Source organism: Tachypleus tridentatus, chromosome 13 (genome assembly GCF_004210375.1).
Source record: "Tachypleus tridentatus isolate NWPU-2018 chromosome 13, ASM421037v1, whole genome shotgun sequence".
Lineage (NCBI taxonomy): Eukaryota > Metazoa > Arthropoda > Merostomata > Xiphosura > Limulidae > Tachypleus > Tachypleus tridentatus.
This window is the reverse complement of record NC_134837.1, coordinates 196,359,978-196,375,174: the sequence shown is the minus strand read 5'-3', so window position 1 is coordinate 196,375,174 and position 15,197 is coordinate 196,359,978. Positions and strand designations below refer to the sequence as shown.

Genomic DNA, 15,197 nt, shown 5'->3' with positions numbered 1-15,197 from the left:
CTCTACCAACAAATTGTATATGAGAAGGCTATCAGATGATGATGTGTACACAGGTGTAACTGTTGGTAGTAACAGTGAAAGTGATGCTGCAGCAGCTCAAATATGGTCTAATGATAGCAATGACAATTATCAGCCAGGGAAATATGTGGCATGCTTATACGATCATGAATGGTATGTGGGAAACATAAAAGATAGATCAGATGAAAATTCCGATGTGTTGGTGTCATTTATGTAGAAATCAAGAAACAAACAGTTCACATGGCTTGCAAGATCACTTAAAGATGAAAGCTGGATTCCTTTCCAACATATTCTTTGTCTGATAAGTGCACCTACCGTGCAAGGCAGTAGTGCTCACCACTATGTTCTAAGTCAAAGTGATTTCAGCATAATCAAACTCGAATGTCAGAAATTTATTCAAGCTGTCTGAACAAAGCAATGTTTATTTGATGTTGTTAAGGCTAATTTATTGCCAAAGCAGTTTTTGAAACATTTCATTGTCACGAGTATTGCAGTTTGGTGTGACTATAATTTTCTAGTTATCTCCTGTTGTAGTGTTGTGGTTTTTGTGTCTGATTTACCTTTATATTTATTATATTATGAATCTGAAATTCAGCCACATCTGCATAACTGTAATGCATACACAATATATTTGCATTGCCATGTGATCTAACTAGTTATGCCAATAAACTTGTTCAGAAATGAATTAATTCTTTCTTGTTTCTTACAATTTCATCCTTTGACATTGTGAAAGGCTGGTAAGAATATTTTAGTGGTATTCATAAAATTCTGACAGATATTTTTCAAAATTGTATGGATATATTTGCACACAGTAACACACTTGAATTGAAGTTTGTTTGTTTTTTGAGTAAAAAACGTATGGTCAGAAGATCATAAAAAGTTGCATGCAACTAAAGTTTTTTTACAAGAGATTTAATATACTTTTAATTACAACAATTGCTGATTTATCAACTGATATGTTACAGGAAATTTGAAAACAAAATTCAGCTTTGTATCATGTTAAGTCTTAGAGCTATGGCTTATTAAGTAAATTAATGTTTATGATTTTAGGTTTTCAGGTGATAAAAAATCCTAAGAGATATAAACTTGGTTTAAGACCATTTTTGAATTTGGTGAGATTAATTCAGTCAATGTAGTAAATTTCAGCCTTCTACCACCATTACTCTTGCAGTTTTAAGCAGCAAAAGTTGCCCGAAAATGAATTCTCCAAAAAAAAATTTTTTTTACAGGGCTGTAAATCAGAAACTCTTAGAGATATTGATCTAATCTTTGGCAATTTTTCATTATATGGGTAGATGAGCTCATGTGAATTTTTTCAAGGCATTCTGAGGGGGTCACCTGGAAAAGTTTCCAAAATCTGAATGATTTGACATGGAATGACCCTTTTCTACTCTATTTCAGAGTGAACAAGATTGAGGTTTATTCATATACATATATGGTTTTGGTTTTTATAATATAATTGTATCAGAGTTGACCAAAAGCACAAAATCACCTTCATACAGGTTGCTCACCAGCCAAAATTAAATTCGTATCAGTTCTGAATTTTGAACATTTTCTGAACAAGTAGTTTAGTGATATTATAACTTACAAATTTTCTTCTGTTATATATGTTTATTGGTGTAAAATTGTTTAAAATATGCAGATGGTTAATATTTTTAGCTGAATGACTTTTGATATTTATGAATGTGATATTCTTACCACATGGGCAATATAATTAGATAACCTTCATATTTTGTAAAGAAAAGACACACAAAACTAGTCAATGGTTGATGTTATGTGAACTTTCCAAGACCCTCTTTTAGTTTTTTAACTATTATTTATTGTGCCTAGTATAAAATTACAGTTATTTAGATATTCATTGTGAGATTTTAAGAGGCAATGATTCTGTTACAATTTATATACCATTTTTAATGGTATATAAAGCATTAATTTTTAAGAATCTATACAAGCATAGTACTACATAACATAATGAAAAAAATTGTGTGAAAATTGAATTGTTGGTGTAAGCCAGTGGTGCCATTTCAAGAAAAAAAAAATTGAGGGGGAAGCATAGGTAATCCCTAATTTCTTCAAAAACATTAACTGTTGATTGTTAATGATGATGTAAGTTTTGTAGTTTGTACATCAGTTGTAATAATTACATAGAAACCAGAAGGTTATAATAAAGAAGAAAAAATATGGACAGTTTAACCCCCCACCCTACCCCTCAAATTTGGGATACTGATATGAAAATAATTGCTTCTGGATGTTTATACAGTGAAATTATTTATTTCATTGTTTGAAAATTGAGTTAAAAAAAAGTATTTTTTGGTTACAAAACACAACAGTACTCTGGTTGGCCACTGTATTAAGAAGATCCTCACCTCACTTTATGTTGACTTACTCTTTAATTGTAGTAATATTTTCTACCTTGCATATAATCCACAAGATCAACTTGTACTGTAAATTTGAGGCCTCATGGTTTGTGCCAGTTGCAGCCACAACCAATCCAAAGAGCTATGGCATTGTGTGAAGTACTCTGTACGCACTATATGTGGCTGATACTGGTGGTTGACTTACCAACCATTACACAGTATTCCTTGCCTTCACTCATAAATTTTAGAATTACCCATGGAGTTTTCCCCTGTAGATGGTGTGATTGTTTGATCTCTGAGTGATGATAATGAAGTCATCTTAAGTACAAATGATGATGATAAATAATTCCTGTTGAAGATAAATGTATTTGTCAGATATAAAAGACTGTTTATTGTAGTATTATTAATTTATTCTGTATTTGTAATTCATTGATGTTATGGCTATGAAGATTACTAGAAGGCTTAAGCCATAGACATATAAATAATGGCAACCAAAGACTAAAAGTAAAATCATATGGAAAATAAAAATAAAACATAAAGTTAACTGTGATGGGAATGAAAGGCTTAATGGGTCATTGGTTAAAAGGAAATTGAAATTTGAAAGAAATAAGGGGATAAATTGTTTTGTCAAAGGGTGTTTTAAACTGATTGAACTGGTCTCTCTGGACATTGACAAAAGGCAGGTGAATGTTTGAAGTACAAAAAACAGGCAGTTGCTGGAAGTTCAGGATGCAGCTATGGTAAAACTCAACAACTAAATGATACAATTGCTATAGAAGTAGAGAAATATAGTTTGACTTGTCAACTGAATTTTAAAGCAATTTAATTGACCTGAGAATAATTTCTTCCATACAGGTTTAACTTGTTTTAAGTTATATAATTTTAAGAACAAATAGAGTGTGTGTTATTTGCTGACTGCAGAAGGATTCTTAGCTCAACATACCCATTACTATATATACTATAACAGTAAGTTTCTGAAACTTGGCAAGACACAGACAGGATTATACAGTGGCAAATGACTGGAAATAAGTGGCCTATATACACATAAGTGCAGTCATAGCTTAAATAAAATTGATAATACAATCATACTGTTTAACCATGTACAATTTTGATAAATGGATAGATAGATGAGAACACGTTGGGTAAAAAGACAGTGAATTACAGTAGTTTGTTAAACAAGGACTACAAAAAGAAGAGCAACCACAGATAAAGAATGCAAGACTGAAAGGAGAGAGAAAATATATAGAATAAGTGTGCAAATTGAAGTTGCAAAGCTTATCCAAGTGAAGGAAGAAGGAGCCAAGAATTACAACAGAATCAGGGCCAGCCAACTCAAGATCCCCAAAAATTCAGAGATGAAACAAAGGCAACTGTGCAGTCTGTTTTAGCCTACTTCTCAAAGGAAAAGGGCTGTGAGTATATGCAGGCATGACATCAGAATAAGTTGTGTATTATGACAAATTAAAAGTGGCTTGACTGAAGTGATATGAACTTATTGAAAAAAGATTTTTACCAGAAGTTTAGAGAAGTCAAACTCTAAACTCTTTTTAAGTTTTTGGAACATGTATTGTGATGCTTTTCCAGATAGATTGATGTGGCCAAGTGTGAAAATAACTTTGAGAGTCTGACAGATTTATTAATGTGAGAAGAGTTCATGATCATGTACTCAACTAACATATTACTATTCTTAAAGGAGAGACCAACAAAATATGTGAATGAGATGATCAAGCTGGTACACCTTGGAGGGAGTGTAACTGACAAGATAAAAATATCTAAGAGGCCTAAGAGAGCCTATATTCCATCTTTGTTATAAAATTAGACACAAAGAAATACAAATTCATTATCAACAAGTAACAACAGAAATCTCAAAGCACCTGGAGCTATTTATAAAGATAGTTCTGGTAAGACACAAAAAAAGAGTGACTGGCACCATGGATTCTAGTGCCAGAAGCAACAGAACCAAGAAACCATGTCAGGTTTACCACAACATGCTTGATCAGAGCACAAGTGATAGTTCAATTCAGAAAGTGGATCTACAGTGCCATAAGTGATTGAAATGTGCTAACAAATCATTGCATGCCAATATGTGAAGGCTATGCTGGAGACAAGAAATTGCATTCTTTCATAAGATACTAGGTGCAATAGTGCAGCAGTGAGAACCAGTTCAGTAACTGATTATTAGATGACAGGCAAAGTATGTCTGTTTGTGCCAGTTGATGGAACAGTGAGAAAGGTTCCCACAACACAAATTGGAGTGAATATTCTATTTAATGTATAAGATCTTGAAGCCATGTGTATAAAGGCACTATTATATGGCTTGGCAATTAGAAACATATCAGGTAGTAAGAACCTGGAGGAACTAGACAAGAAAAAGTGCTGAAGCAACTGAAGTCACCAAAAGAGCTCAAAGGAAAAAGAGCAGGCAATATATCAAGCCTCTTAAAGTCTTGAAAAATGACATCCCAAATGCATGCTTGCAGGAGCTGAAGAAAGTGAAGAAAAATGACAATTCATTGCAGAAGTTTAGGGGCAGTGCCCAAAGTAAAGAGGAACAAAATCTAGTTGACCAATATAAAGAAAAACTAGGAAAGAGAGCTCAAGAAACACAAGATCAACATGAATCAAGGTGAAGATCCATTGGAGACATTATGCTAGGAGATACAGACAAAAGACAAAGGAACTGTGAATGTTGGTGTAGACTACATTTAATATACTAATTGAAATGAAAATAGTCTTTGTATATGGTGGAAAAAGTATTTTTCTTAAGGAGGATATTATGCCACATGTGAAAGACTTTAGTAAGGTATTGTTACACTATTTGTGTTTGTAATTCACGGATGCCATTTCTGCAATCCATAGATAGGAAGGTTATAGAGATATTTAGAAGACCTAAGCAATAGATGTATAAATATCTGCGACCAAACGAGTAGATACAGAGTAAAATTAAAGTTAAGGGAGAAAGTAAAAAAATTAGTTAGCCATTGTAGGAGTGAAAGATATAATGGTCAATATGTTGTGAAATTAACAGTTTGGAAGAGAATAATTTGTCTTGTCAAAAGTAAACGAATATTGGGAGTACGAAAAACAGACAATTATTAGAAGTTCAGGACACAACTTTATTAACTCGCGAGGCCTGGCATGGCCAGGTGGGTTAAGGCATTCGAGTGGTAGTCCGAGGGTCGCGAGTTCGAACTCCCGTCGTACCAAAGATGCTCGCCCTTTCAGCCGTGAGGGTGTCATAATGTAATGGTCAATCCCACTATTCGTTGGTAAAAGAGTAACCCAAGAGTTGGCGGTGGGTGGTGATAACTAACTGCCTTCCCTCTAGTCTTGCATTGCTAAATTATGGACGGCTAGTACAAATAGCCCTCGTGTAGCTTTGCGCGAAATTGAAAAACAAACAAACAATTAACTCGCGTAACAACGTAATATTGATATTTCCAATTTATTACTCTTACCCTCATTTCCCCTGACCCGGCATGGCCAGGTGGTTAAGGCGCTTGACTCGTCACGCCAAACGTGCTCGCTACTTCAGCCGTGGGGGCGTTATAAGTTACGATCAATCCCACTATTCGTTGGTAAAAAAGTAGCCCAGGAGTTAACGGTAGGTGGTGATAACTATCTGTCTTCCTTTTAGTCTTACACTGCTAAATTAGGGAAGGTTAACACAGACAGTCCTCGTGTAGCTTTGCGTGAAATTCGAAACGCACGCAAACATATTCCTACATCTAGGTAGAACTCTCTAAGTACATATGTTCCTTACTTACAAGGAATCCTATATGTTTTTTTTTTTTTTTTTGCGGTTGCATCATTACGAGACTTTTCGATCTCGCATAATCTTTTTTCTATAAAATATTTCGTCGGTTTTCTGGATCGCGCTTTTATGCTAAAACTACATGGAAACAGACTAAACAATAAGTTATAAAAATTTCTGTGGGATTTAAGCTGGTTAAGAAAATACAGGATGTGCCCCTGTATCATATCATCAAAAGGGGAAAAAATAAACACTTTCAACGAGTTTGCATAGAAATTATTTAAAAGCAACTTTTTATTAAATAACTATTCTTTCCCGAAAGTAAAGACTGGCTCATGGCAATTATAAAACAAATATACTATTTTTTATTTCGTTGAAATTAATGATTTGTTAGAAGTTTATTTAAATAATTTATATTGTACATTTAGAAATGAGTTATTATTTGTAATTAAATTTCCAAAGTTGTTTGTTAAGCACAAAGCTACAGATATCGAAATTCAGTGTTCATTGCACAAGTCTTCAGGCTTACAGCTGAGCTAGTGGGGGCGACAAAACTTATTAGAAAATATAATAATATACAGTATGTAGTAAACTATCGTTTTTTAGGAAAGAAATTTTGAATGATATATTTTTAGATTTTCGAGCCTGTAAAACTGAAACAACATTACGCCATAGTGTTTTTAAACTGAATTTACACGTTCCTTTAAAGTAAATTAATTAAGGACATATAAATAATTGTCTGGCGCAGGTAGTCTAGCTCCTTTGTGCCATAAAACACCAAATCAACCAACCAACAATATTAATATAAACATCCTTAATTCATATGAGAATGCGAGTGCATGTGCATGTTTTTCATATAATTGTGAAATAATTTAATACTTTTGGTTTTCTAAGGCTCAACGTCTTACGTAGTAAGGCAATTTAAACTTTGAAACTATTATCAAAACATAGCTTAGATCATTTTTTTTGTCAATGCATACAAATTGTAATATATTTCGCATAATGTTTAAGTTTTCATCTGCTAATAATAGAGGGCAGAGTGATTCACACACTCACCATTAGTCATAGTGTTTGAGGTTTTTGTACAGTAATATAAATTGTTCGAGTTTGAATAATAATAGTAAAGAAAAATTTTCTTTATATTATTATAAAATGTCACTTTTTACTGGAGTATCACCTATATCTACGGCGTCTAACGTACAGACAGGTAGGCTTAACTTTTTGTATAAACTTAAATTTTTTATTCGTGTAAGATGAACTTTGAAGTGAAGCTGATGTCACTGCGTATGTTGTTGTTACACTGTCAGTAGCAGTACCTTGACAAAATATATCAATGTCTATGTCACTGTGAAGAAGTTGGAAGCTTATAATAATTGTGGACCTTATTATTTGACTTATTACTTATCACAATTATTTAAAAGTATGTTACTCGGACCTTGAATTGAGACTAAATTAAAGGGTTTAGGGAAGGTTGTAATCAGTGATAACGAGAAAACCCACTTGTAGAGAAAAATATATATGTAAAAACTGCTGGTTTGGGTTGAGAAAATATTTTATTTAGAAGAGCGAACAACGTTTCGACCTTCTCTGGTAAACCTGACGATGACCGAAGAAGGTAAACGTTGTTCGCTACTCTACATAAAAAATTTTCTCAACCCAAACCAGCCGTTTTCACATGTATATATTTTAGGGAAGATTGTGGTTTAGGCTTTAGTCATGGCAGATTAGAAAGAGTACATAGTAGTAAAAGAAATAGTTATAGAAGCTTGTCCAGTTGGAACTAAAATATCAGATCAATGAATTCAAATTTCTAGCTGCTTGTATTGGGGGTATGAATTGATGAAGAGGTGTACAAATTGCAAGTACTCTCCTACCAGTTTTACTGTTAAAGTTGTTTCATGTGAACCACAAAAATCTAAATCTAACATTAGAAATTAACATTCTTGCCAGGTGCTCAAATACTAGACACTGTAGAACACAATGACATTGTGTTAATAAAGTTATCAATAACAGATTAATTAACATACAAACAACAATATAACAGTTGTTCCTTAAAGGATGTCTCTGCATATACATCTGCACACTCTTATTTATGAAATCATTGATTCCCATTTTTAACTCTTGTAAAATGCCAGCTTTTACCAGTGCTGACTGCACAACCTTCCACAAACCAGTTGTCTGATCAGAAAAATTAAACTCTTTAGTTGTACTCTGGAGCTTAGCTTTTGTTTTTTAAATCTTAAAATTGTGTTATTTCATCTTATTATTCTCAGAATACAACATAAAAAAATTGGAATTCTTTATTCTACCAGTATCTCAGATAAACCTATAACATCAATAACATTTCCTCTTATTCTTAAGAGAAAATAAGCTAATACATATTAACCTAATAGGAGTTGTAAGATAACCCTTCAATTCCAAAAACTGTCTTTGTAGCCCTTTCTAATGGTTCAGTATTCTTTCTTAAACAAGGAGACCTAAACTGAACATAGTATTTTAAATTAAGTCCAGTTATCTCTTTACACAAATCATTTGTTAGATCTTACAAGGAAAACTGTGTAAGCTTTAGATCCCCTTATCTACCAAAGTAATTGACTTAGTGAGAGGGTTCGAAGAAGCTCCAGTGATAATTATGGGTAGAGAAGAGTCTGATGAGAATAGGTTACAATCTCTGTCTTCTCCTGAGAAAAGATAAGATGTATTTTATTGAAGTTTTCAAGATTATCTTGAGAAATAATAGGATAAAAGGCTTTGATTTCTTGTTCTATACTCTGATTTTCATCAAGAAAGAGGACATAAATTGAATATTTGTAAAAGACAGGCTAGACTACATTAAAGACTGTTTTATATTTTGCAGTGGATTGATTGTTTGCATACTGAATACTCAACTATCCAAAAAACTTTAATATTGATGGATTACAACAATAATAGTAATGATAATAATACTAACAAAAGTGATAATGATGTTAATAATGCCAACAAAAGTGATAATGATGTTAATAATGCCAACAAAAGTGATAATGATGTTAATGGTGCTGGCAAAAACGATAATAGATAAGGCTAGTAATAATAATTATAATATATATAATATAAATTATCATATTGGAAGGTTATCAATATTTATAATTTTGAAATAATGGACTGCCAGATAACTAATATATGTTGTGATCTTTCCTGGAAGCTTGTAATAAACGCATGCACAAAACAAGAATGATTATCAATGTTTAGTTTTTCAGTGAAAAAGTTATATTGAGATTGTTGAGTAAAGCTTGTAGACAAATTAGTGCTATAAATTACTGTTACTTATTCTCTGTGTCTAGTGAGAGGTGATCATAGCTTCTCTATATTTAAATTTTTGCACAGTGCTGGATATTCACTATTTGAAATATCATTCGGATCTGCTAGGTATCCAGCCTCTATGTTTATTTTTCTAACAGCTTGTTTTCTTATGGAATGAAATGCCATCTACTGTAATGGAGCCTGAAACTTTACAAGAATTAACCAATCAAATTCTGAAAAATAAAAAAATAATTAAAAATTTTTCTTTTTGTTTTCTCATGCATGGATGTGCAAAGATGGCCTTAAATAGTAAACTGGTATTTTGTTTCCTGTGTGTTATCACAGCCACTGTTACTGTCAATTGTTATCTTGAATATAAAACATCTGTATTAACAGTTGTATGTTCTTAAAAATGTTTCCTTTTGCAATTAGGCTGAAGAACAGTTAAGTAGGTCATATCATTATTTACATGTATTAATCACAGTGTGATATTTTTTAAATGTTACATATTTGAGCAGCATTGGTTTTGTGTATGGTGAGCATAGAAAGTTCTTGTGTTCTTAATGTTTTTAGAGAACAGACCTGAGTTGTATGAAGAAGTTCGTCTCTACAGAAGTGCCAGGGAAAGAGAGAAGTAAGAGAGTAATTTATTACTTAAGTACATTATGTTATATTAATATGGCTGCAAACTGCTGTCATGGCTGACTGGTTGGAATATTTGAGTGTTACAATCTGTAGTTCTTGTCAGAATAAGTTGTGTAGAAAAGTAGGTATTCACCACATGCAGTATAGGCAAGGCACTGAACTTAAAGAAAATACAATTATGTCACCAGAAAACTCCTATTTTTACTGGGTTAATAAAAACTGTCAGTTAATGAAATACAAGTTTAATGACTGTTACAACTATTTTAGATTTAGTATTTATTGTTTGTTTGTCTTATCAAAAACACTAACTAATGAAAAATTTAATTGAATGACTTAAGAATTGTCTAGCACTTATCCAGGAATTTTTTAGCTAATGTTTGTCAGTAATCAAACTGACTGTTAAATCTGAAGTTTGAATGAAAAACAAAAGGCCAGAGGTGGATGAACCTTAAGAACATAAATGTCTTTTCCTGCAGAAGAAAAAAGTTCAACTTTGTAGTTTTCATTTAGAATCTGTATGATATTCTAACCATCAGTATCTCTGAAATAACCATCTCAAACATGATTATTGTTTTTGTAAGGCTTTTCAAAATCTTCTGTACACATGATCTAATATTTGAAGGTTTATTTTTCTTTGCTTGCTTTGAGTTATTTTTGTCAAAAACAAAATCCAACAAAAATCAGAAATATTAATTAGAAGTTATTTTGTGAACCTTTTACAAACCACAATATTTAAGGAATTTGCAGATTTTGAAGATTTTAAATATATTTATGAGATAATTCAACTGTAATCAGTTAATCATAGTTAGTAAAATGTTAAGTATTGAGGGAACCTGTCAGAATGTAACATGGTGAAGGGTAGGATTGAGATGCATCTCCACTCTTTTTGTAAGGTAGTAACAAAAGGAATGTTTTTGTGAAGCTACAATGAGAAAAAACACACTGGTTTTCTGTATAAGCTGTTTGCTATTTACAGAATACACCTTAAAGCTCAGAGAGTTACAAAACTATAAGCATTTATTGGTGGTGCTGTATCAATCTCAAAGTTCTGCATGGTGAATTTCATAGAATTAGACAGAATATTTCTAGTGACAACATTGCAGGAAATATTATGGAGGTCATAATGTTGAATTGATACAAAATGCTGAGAAGATATCTCTGTAATTGAAAATTATATGGTGGTAAATAATAATAAAAGTAACATTTAGGTAATTTTGGTCTGTGATCTTGGGATGCATTATAAAGTGATTTTGTCTCTGTTGAATGTTAAAGTATGTACACTTATGTGTTAAAAGTGTATGACAGATACAGTATAAAGTTTCAATAACCACTTGTACATGGAGAAAATTTTCAACTCAATAAAATATTAAATTTTGTCCAGATCTTTTTAGATAGCTTCTGTATTCCATTGTCATTCTGCTGATATTACAATCATTAGCACGTATATTATAAGGAAACAAATCGTAGTGTGAACTTGATATGTAACCTCAGTGACACAGATTTCAACAGTAACTTTATGGTTAACTGAAATTGTTGCATTTCAGTTTACATGATTGACCATAATACACCTGATAAGAACTGATTGATGTAACCTGCATTATCTTATAATGATTTTGTACTGTAATTGCTTTGTATAATGTATTGTTATTACACCATTTTTAAGTTTCAGTTTTTGTTGTATCAATAAAGCTTTCTCATAGACAATTTTTTATTATTATTCTGCATTAAGGATCATAATAAATCTGTTACAGGGGGTGACCTTCAATCTTTAGAAAGCAGAAAAGACCACCCTTTAATACATTTATATAGATAATTATAATATCACTTAAATATTGTTACACCAGAGGAACATCTAATTGGAGAAATAACACCATATTTGATGAACAAATAAAATCCTCTAAAGACTCAAAAGAGTGTATCAGTGGAATTATGGCATCAGGGGTTTTCAATAAATTTAAAAAAACTCTAAAATACTGATGATTAAATACTAGTTAATCCATACAGAGTAAAGGGGGTAATTATAAGGTTCAGTCAATAATAATATTATCTTTGTTCAAGCTAGGTATGTGGATGTGAAAGAAACACGATGACAAAAAAATGCAAGAAGGGCCGACTGAATGCAGTATAATGTTTAGGAGTTAGTTATTATTTAAACATTTATTTCTATCATAAAATATTTCATAACATTTAATATTTTAACAAGCATCTCACAAGTCAGTGAGGGATATTTTTGTTGAAAAAAACAAACTCTGTCCAATTCGGTTCTCCTCGGTGTGGATTCCTGTACATGGTGAGGGGACCTCCCAGGGAAGGTTCTGTTTTGTCTGGTTACCTTTTCTGGGATCTAAACATCCACCCACGTGTTTGCCATGTGTGGCGACCCGTGAAGGGGAGGAGAGGATCCTGGTGGTTGAGGGGGTCCAACCCTAACACACCACTTTGGCCTTGAATTTCTGTAGATGGGCAGCCTTTGGGTGGCCCCCCTTGGGTCAATCGGCTGGTCCACTTGGGCTAGAGTCAACCATGTACCAGTGTTGGAAGTTCTCAACGGGTGTTGTGGACATTGTGCCTGATACTGGTGTTTGGGTACAGTGCTCACGAAACCATAGCGTTGCTGCATTGTCCTTGCATTATATTGTAGTGCGTCCCCTCGTAGGGCTCCATGGTGGGTGGGGTCAGTGGGTACCAAAATTTTTCTTTTTCCCTATGGATCCTCCAAAAATTTTAAATAAAATAGTGAAAAAACAGTCAATAGGTAAACGACCACGTCTAGAAGACTCTGAGTAGCAATCTTTAACATCTGTAACACGCATACCCGATTTTCTTATATTACATTCTCTTTCAGAAAAACCTTTAGGGCAAATGTCCCCCTTTTTTATTCAGAAGGGACTAGAGGGTCTTACTGGCACTCCAAAGTCAGTAAAGAAGCTTTGATCTGGAGACATATTAGTTGAAACATCCACAACCCAACACAGTGAACTCCTCTTGAATTCAACGGCAATTGAGGATGTACCTATTAAGGTTACCCCTCATTCTACCTTGAATTCATCATGAGGAGTTATTGTTGAAAAGGATTTGAAGAATGTCCCCGAGTCAGAGATTCTTGCTGGTCTCTCCACTCAAGGAGTTTCTGCAGTGAAGCGCATCTCCACTTGCAAAGATGGAGATACACTGCCAACAAATACCCTCGTTTTTGACATTTACATCATCACGTGCACCTGCCACAATTAAGGCAGGTTATCTAATTTGCAGGGTACAGCCATACATTCCAAACCCTCTCCGAAGTTTCCAATATCAGAGGTTCGGCCACTCGAAGACATCATGTCGTGGTTCCCTGACATGTGCTCATTGTGGTGGCAAGGACCACGATGCCTATGAATGTGACATGGATCCACATTGCATCAACTGCAATGGTTCTCACCCTTCCTACTTTCGTTCTTGCCCAAAATGGTTGGAGGAGAAAGAGGTGCAGTGTTTGAAAACGACTCATAACATTAGTTATCATGAGGCTCGGAAATTGCTGCCTGCCACTCCATCTAGGACATATGCTGCTGCATTTCGTTCCACAACTACAGTGGGAATGCAGAAAAATCTCTCTGTGCCTCCAAGAGAATCGTTTTCTAAACAAATGAAAAGCCTTTTGACGTCCATGGTTAAAAAGGTAGATGAATCGACTTCCACACCCATCTCTGTTCCTCCCATTCATTCCAACAAACCTCAAGATCCACATCCTTCAGTGTCAAATACAGGCATTTCTTCTGATACATCCCACCCCAAGAGGCAAAACAATCGTTCGTTTGCGTCCTCAGTCACTGGAATCCCCTTCCAATAACAAAGACCTGCCTAATCTACCCAGGGCAAGATCCATGGAGGTTGATAGACCTCCTCGGACTAAGGACAGAAAGGAAAAAAGATGTGGTCGTAAACAGAAGGGTTCTCCAGCCACTTCGCCTACCCGTCATTAAACATGGCCACCTTGATACAATGGAACTGTCGAGGTTTACGTTTTAATCTGGATGATATCAAAACACTGTTTGCTTCCTACCATCCTGTATGAAACATTTCTAAAACCTGCTGATACAGTCGCCATTCGGCAGTTTTCTCTGTACAGAAATGACAGGCTGTGTGATGGACGAGTACATGGAGGGTTGGCACTGTTGGTTGATCAGCATGTGCCCACCCTGTCTTTGTCACTCAACACACCCTTGGAGGCTGTAGCCATCCGTGTTTCCTTGGGTCATACCATCACTGTTTGTTCTATCTACCTGTTCCCTGGAGAGACATATGATAAATCAGACCTTGATGCTCTCTATGAACAGTTGCCGTCTCCATTTCTAATCTTGAGGGACTTAAATGGACATCATCCCCTCCAGGGAAGTGCTGTTACTGATAGGAGGGGTCGCTCTGTAGAATGTATGCTCTCTGATCCCAATCTTTATCTTTTCAGTACTGGTTCTTCCTCTTATTTTCATGCACCTAGTCAGTCCTTTACTGCTATTGATCTCTCGGTTTGCTCCCCTTCATTATTCTCCCATTTTTCATGGAGGGTTGACAATTATTCACTAGGCAGTGATCATTTTCCTATACTTTTGAGAGAGACTGGCCGTGGTTGATGCCATTCTACCTGCGAGCCCCGGTGGAAGCTGGATCAGGCAGACTGCTCCACTTTCACTGGTCTCGCAGAACTTGATCCTGCCATCATGAATCAGCCATCAATAGACGACTGTGTGGCAGCAATAACTGGCTGTATTATACAAGCAGCTGCTCAGTGTATTCCTGAAACCTCGACACATTTTCCACGGTATCCTCGTCCGTGATGGAATCCTGCTTGCCACTTAGCATGGAAGGCTCAAAAACGGGCCTGGGATACTTTTCGTAGATATCCCACACTTTCGGACAGCGTCGCATTCTAACAGGCCCATGCACATGCTAGGTGGGTAAGATGTCAAAGCCAGAAGGAATTTTGATTTAAGTTCACAACTATCATATCTTCTACCAGTTTCAAGGCCATATGGGACAGGATTTGAAAGGTCAGTTGGCACTACAATTCTGTCCCCCTCTCGATCTTGCTCTCAGATGGTCAGGAGGTGGCTGATGTCCAGAGCATTGCTGATACTCTTGGTGAAAGCTTTTGCCGGGTATCTAGC

At 34.7% G+C, this 15,197-nt stretch overlaps 1 protein-coding gene across 2 annotated transcripts in view; it reads left to right on the top strand.

The window, feature by feature from the left end:
- Positions 1 to 7,154: 7,154 nt before the first annotated feature.
- Vps28 (vacuolar protein sorting 28) overlaps positions 7,155 to 15,197 on the top strand; it is a 32,502-nt gene continuing 24,459 nt past the window's right edge. For both annotated transcript variants that reach the window (XM_076477725.1, XM_076477724.1), the window contains exons 1-2: positions 7,155 to 7,333; positions 9,979 to 10,039. In XM_076477725.1, the coding sequence (XP_076333840.1) occupies positions 7,279 to 7,333; positions 9,979 to 10,039 (116 nt within the window). In that variant the 5' untranslated portion in view covers positions 7,155 to 7,278. The remainder of the gene's footprint in view (positions 7,334 to 9,978; positions 10,040 to 15,197) is intronic.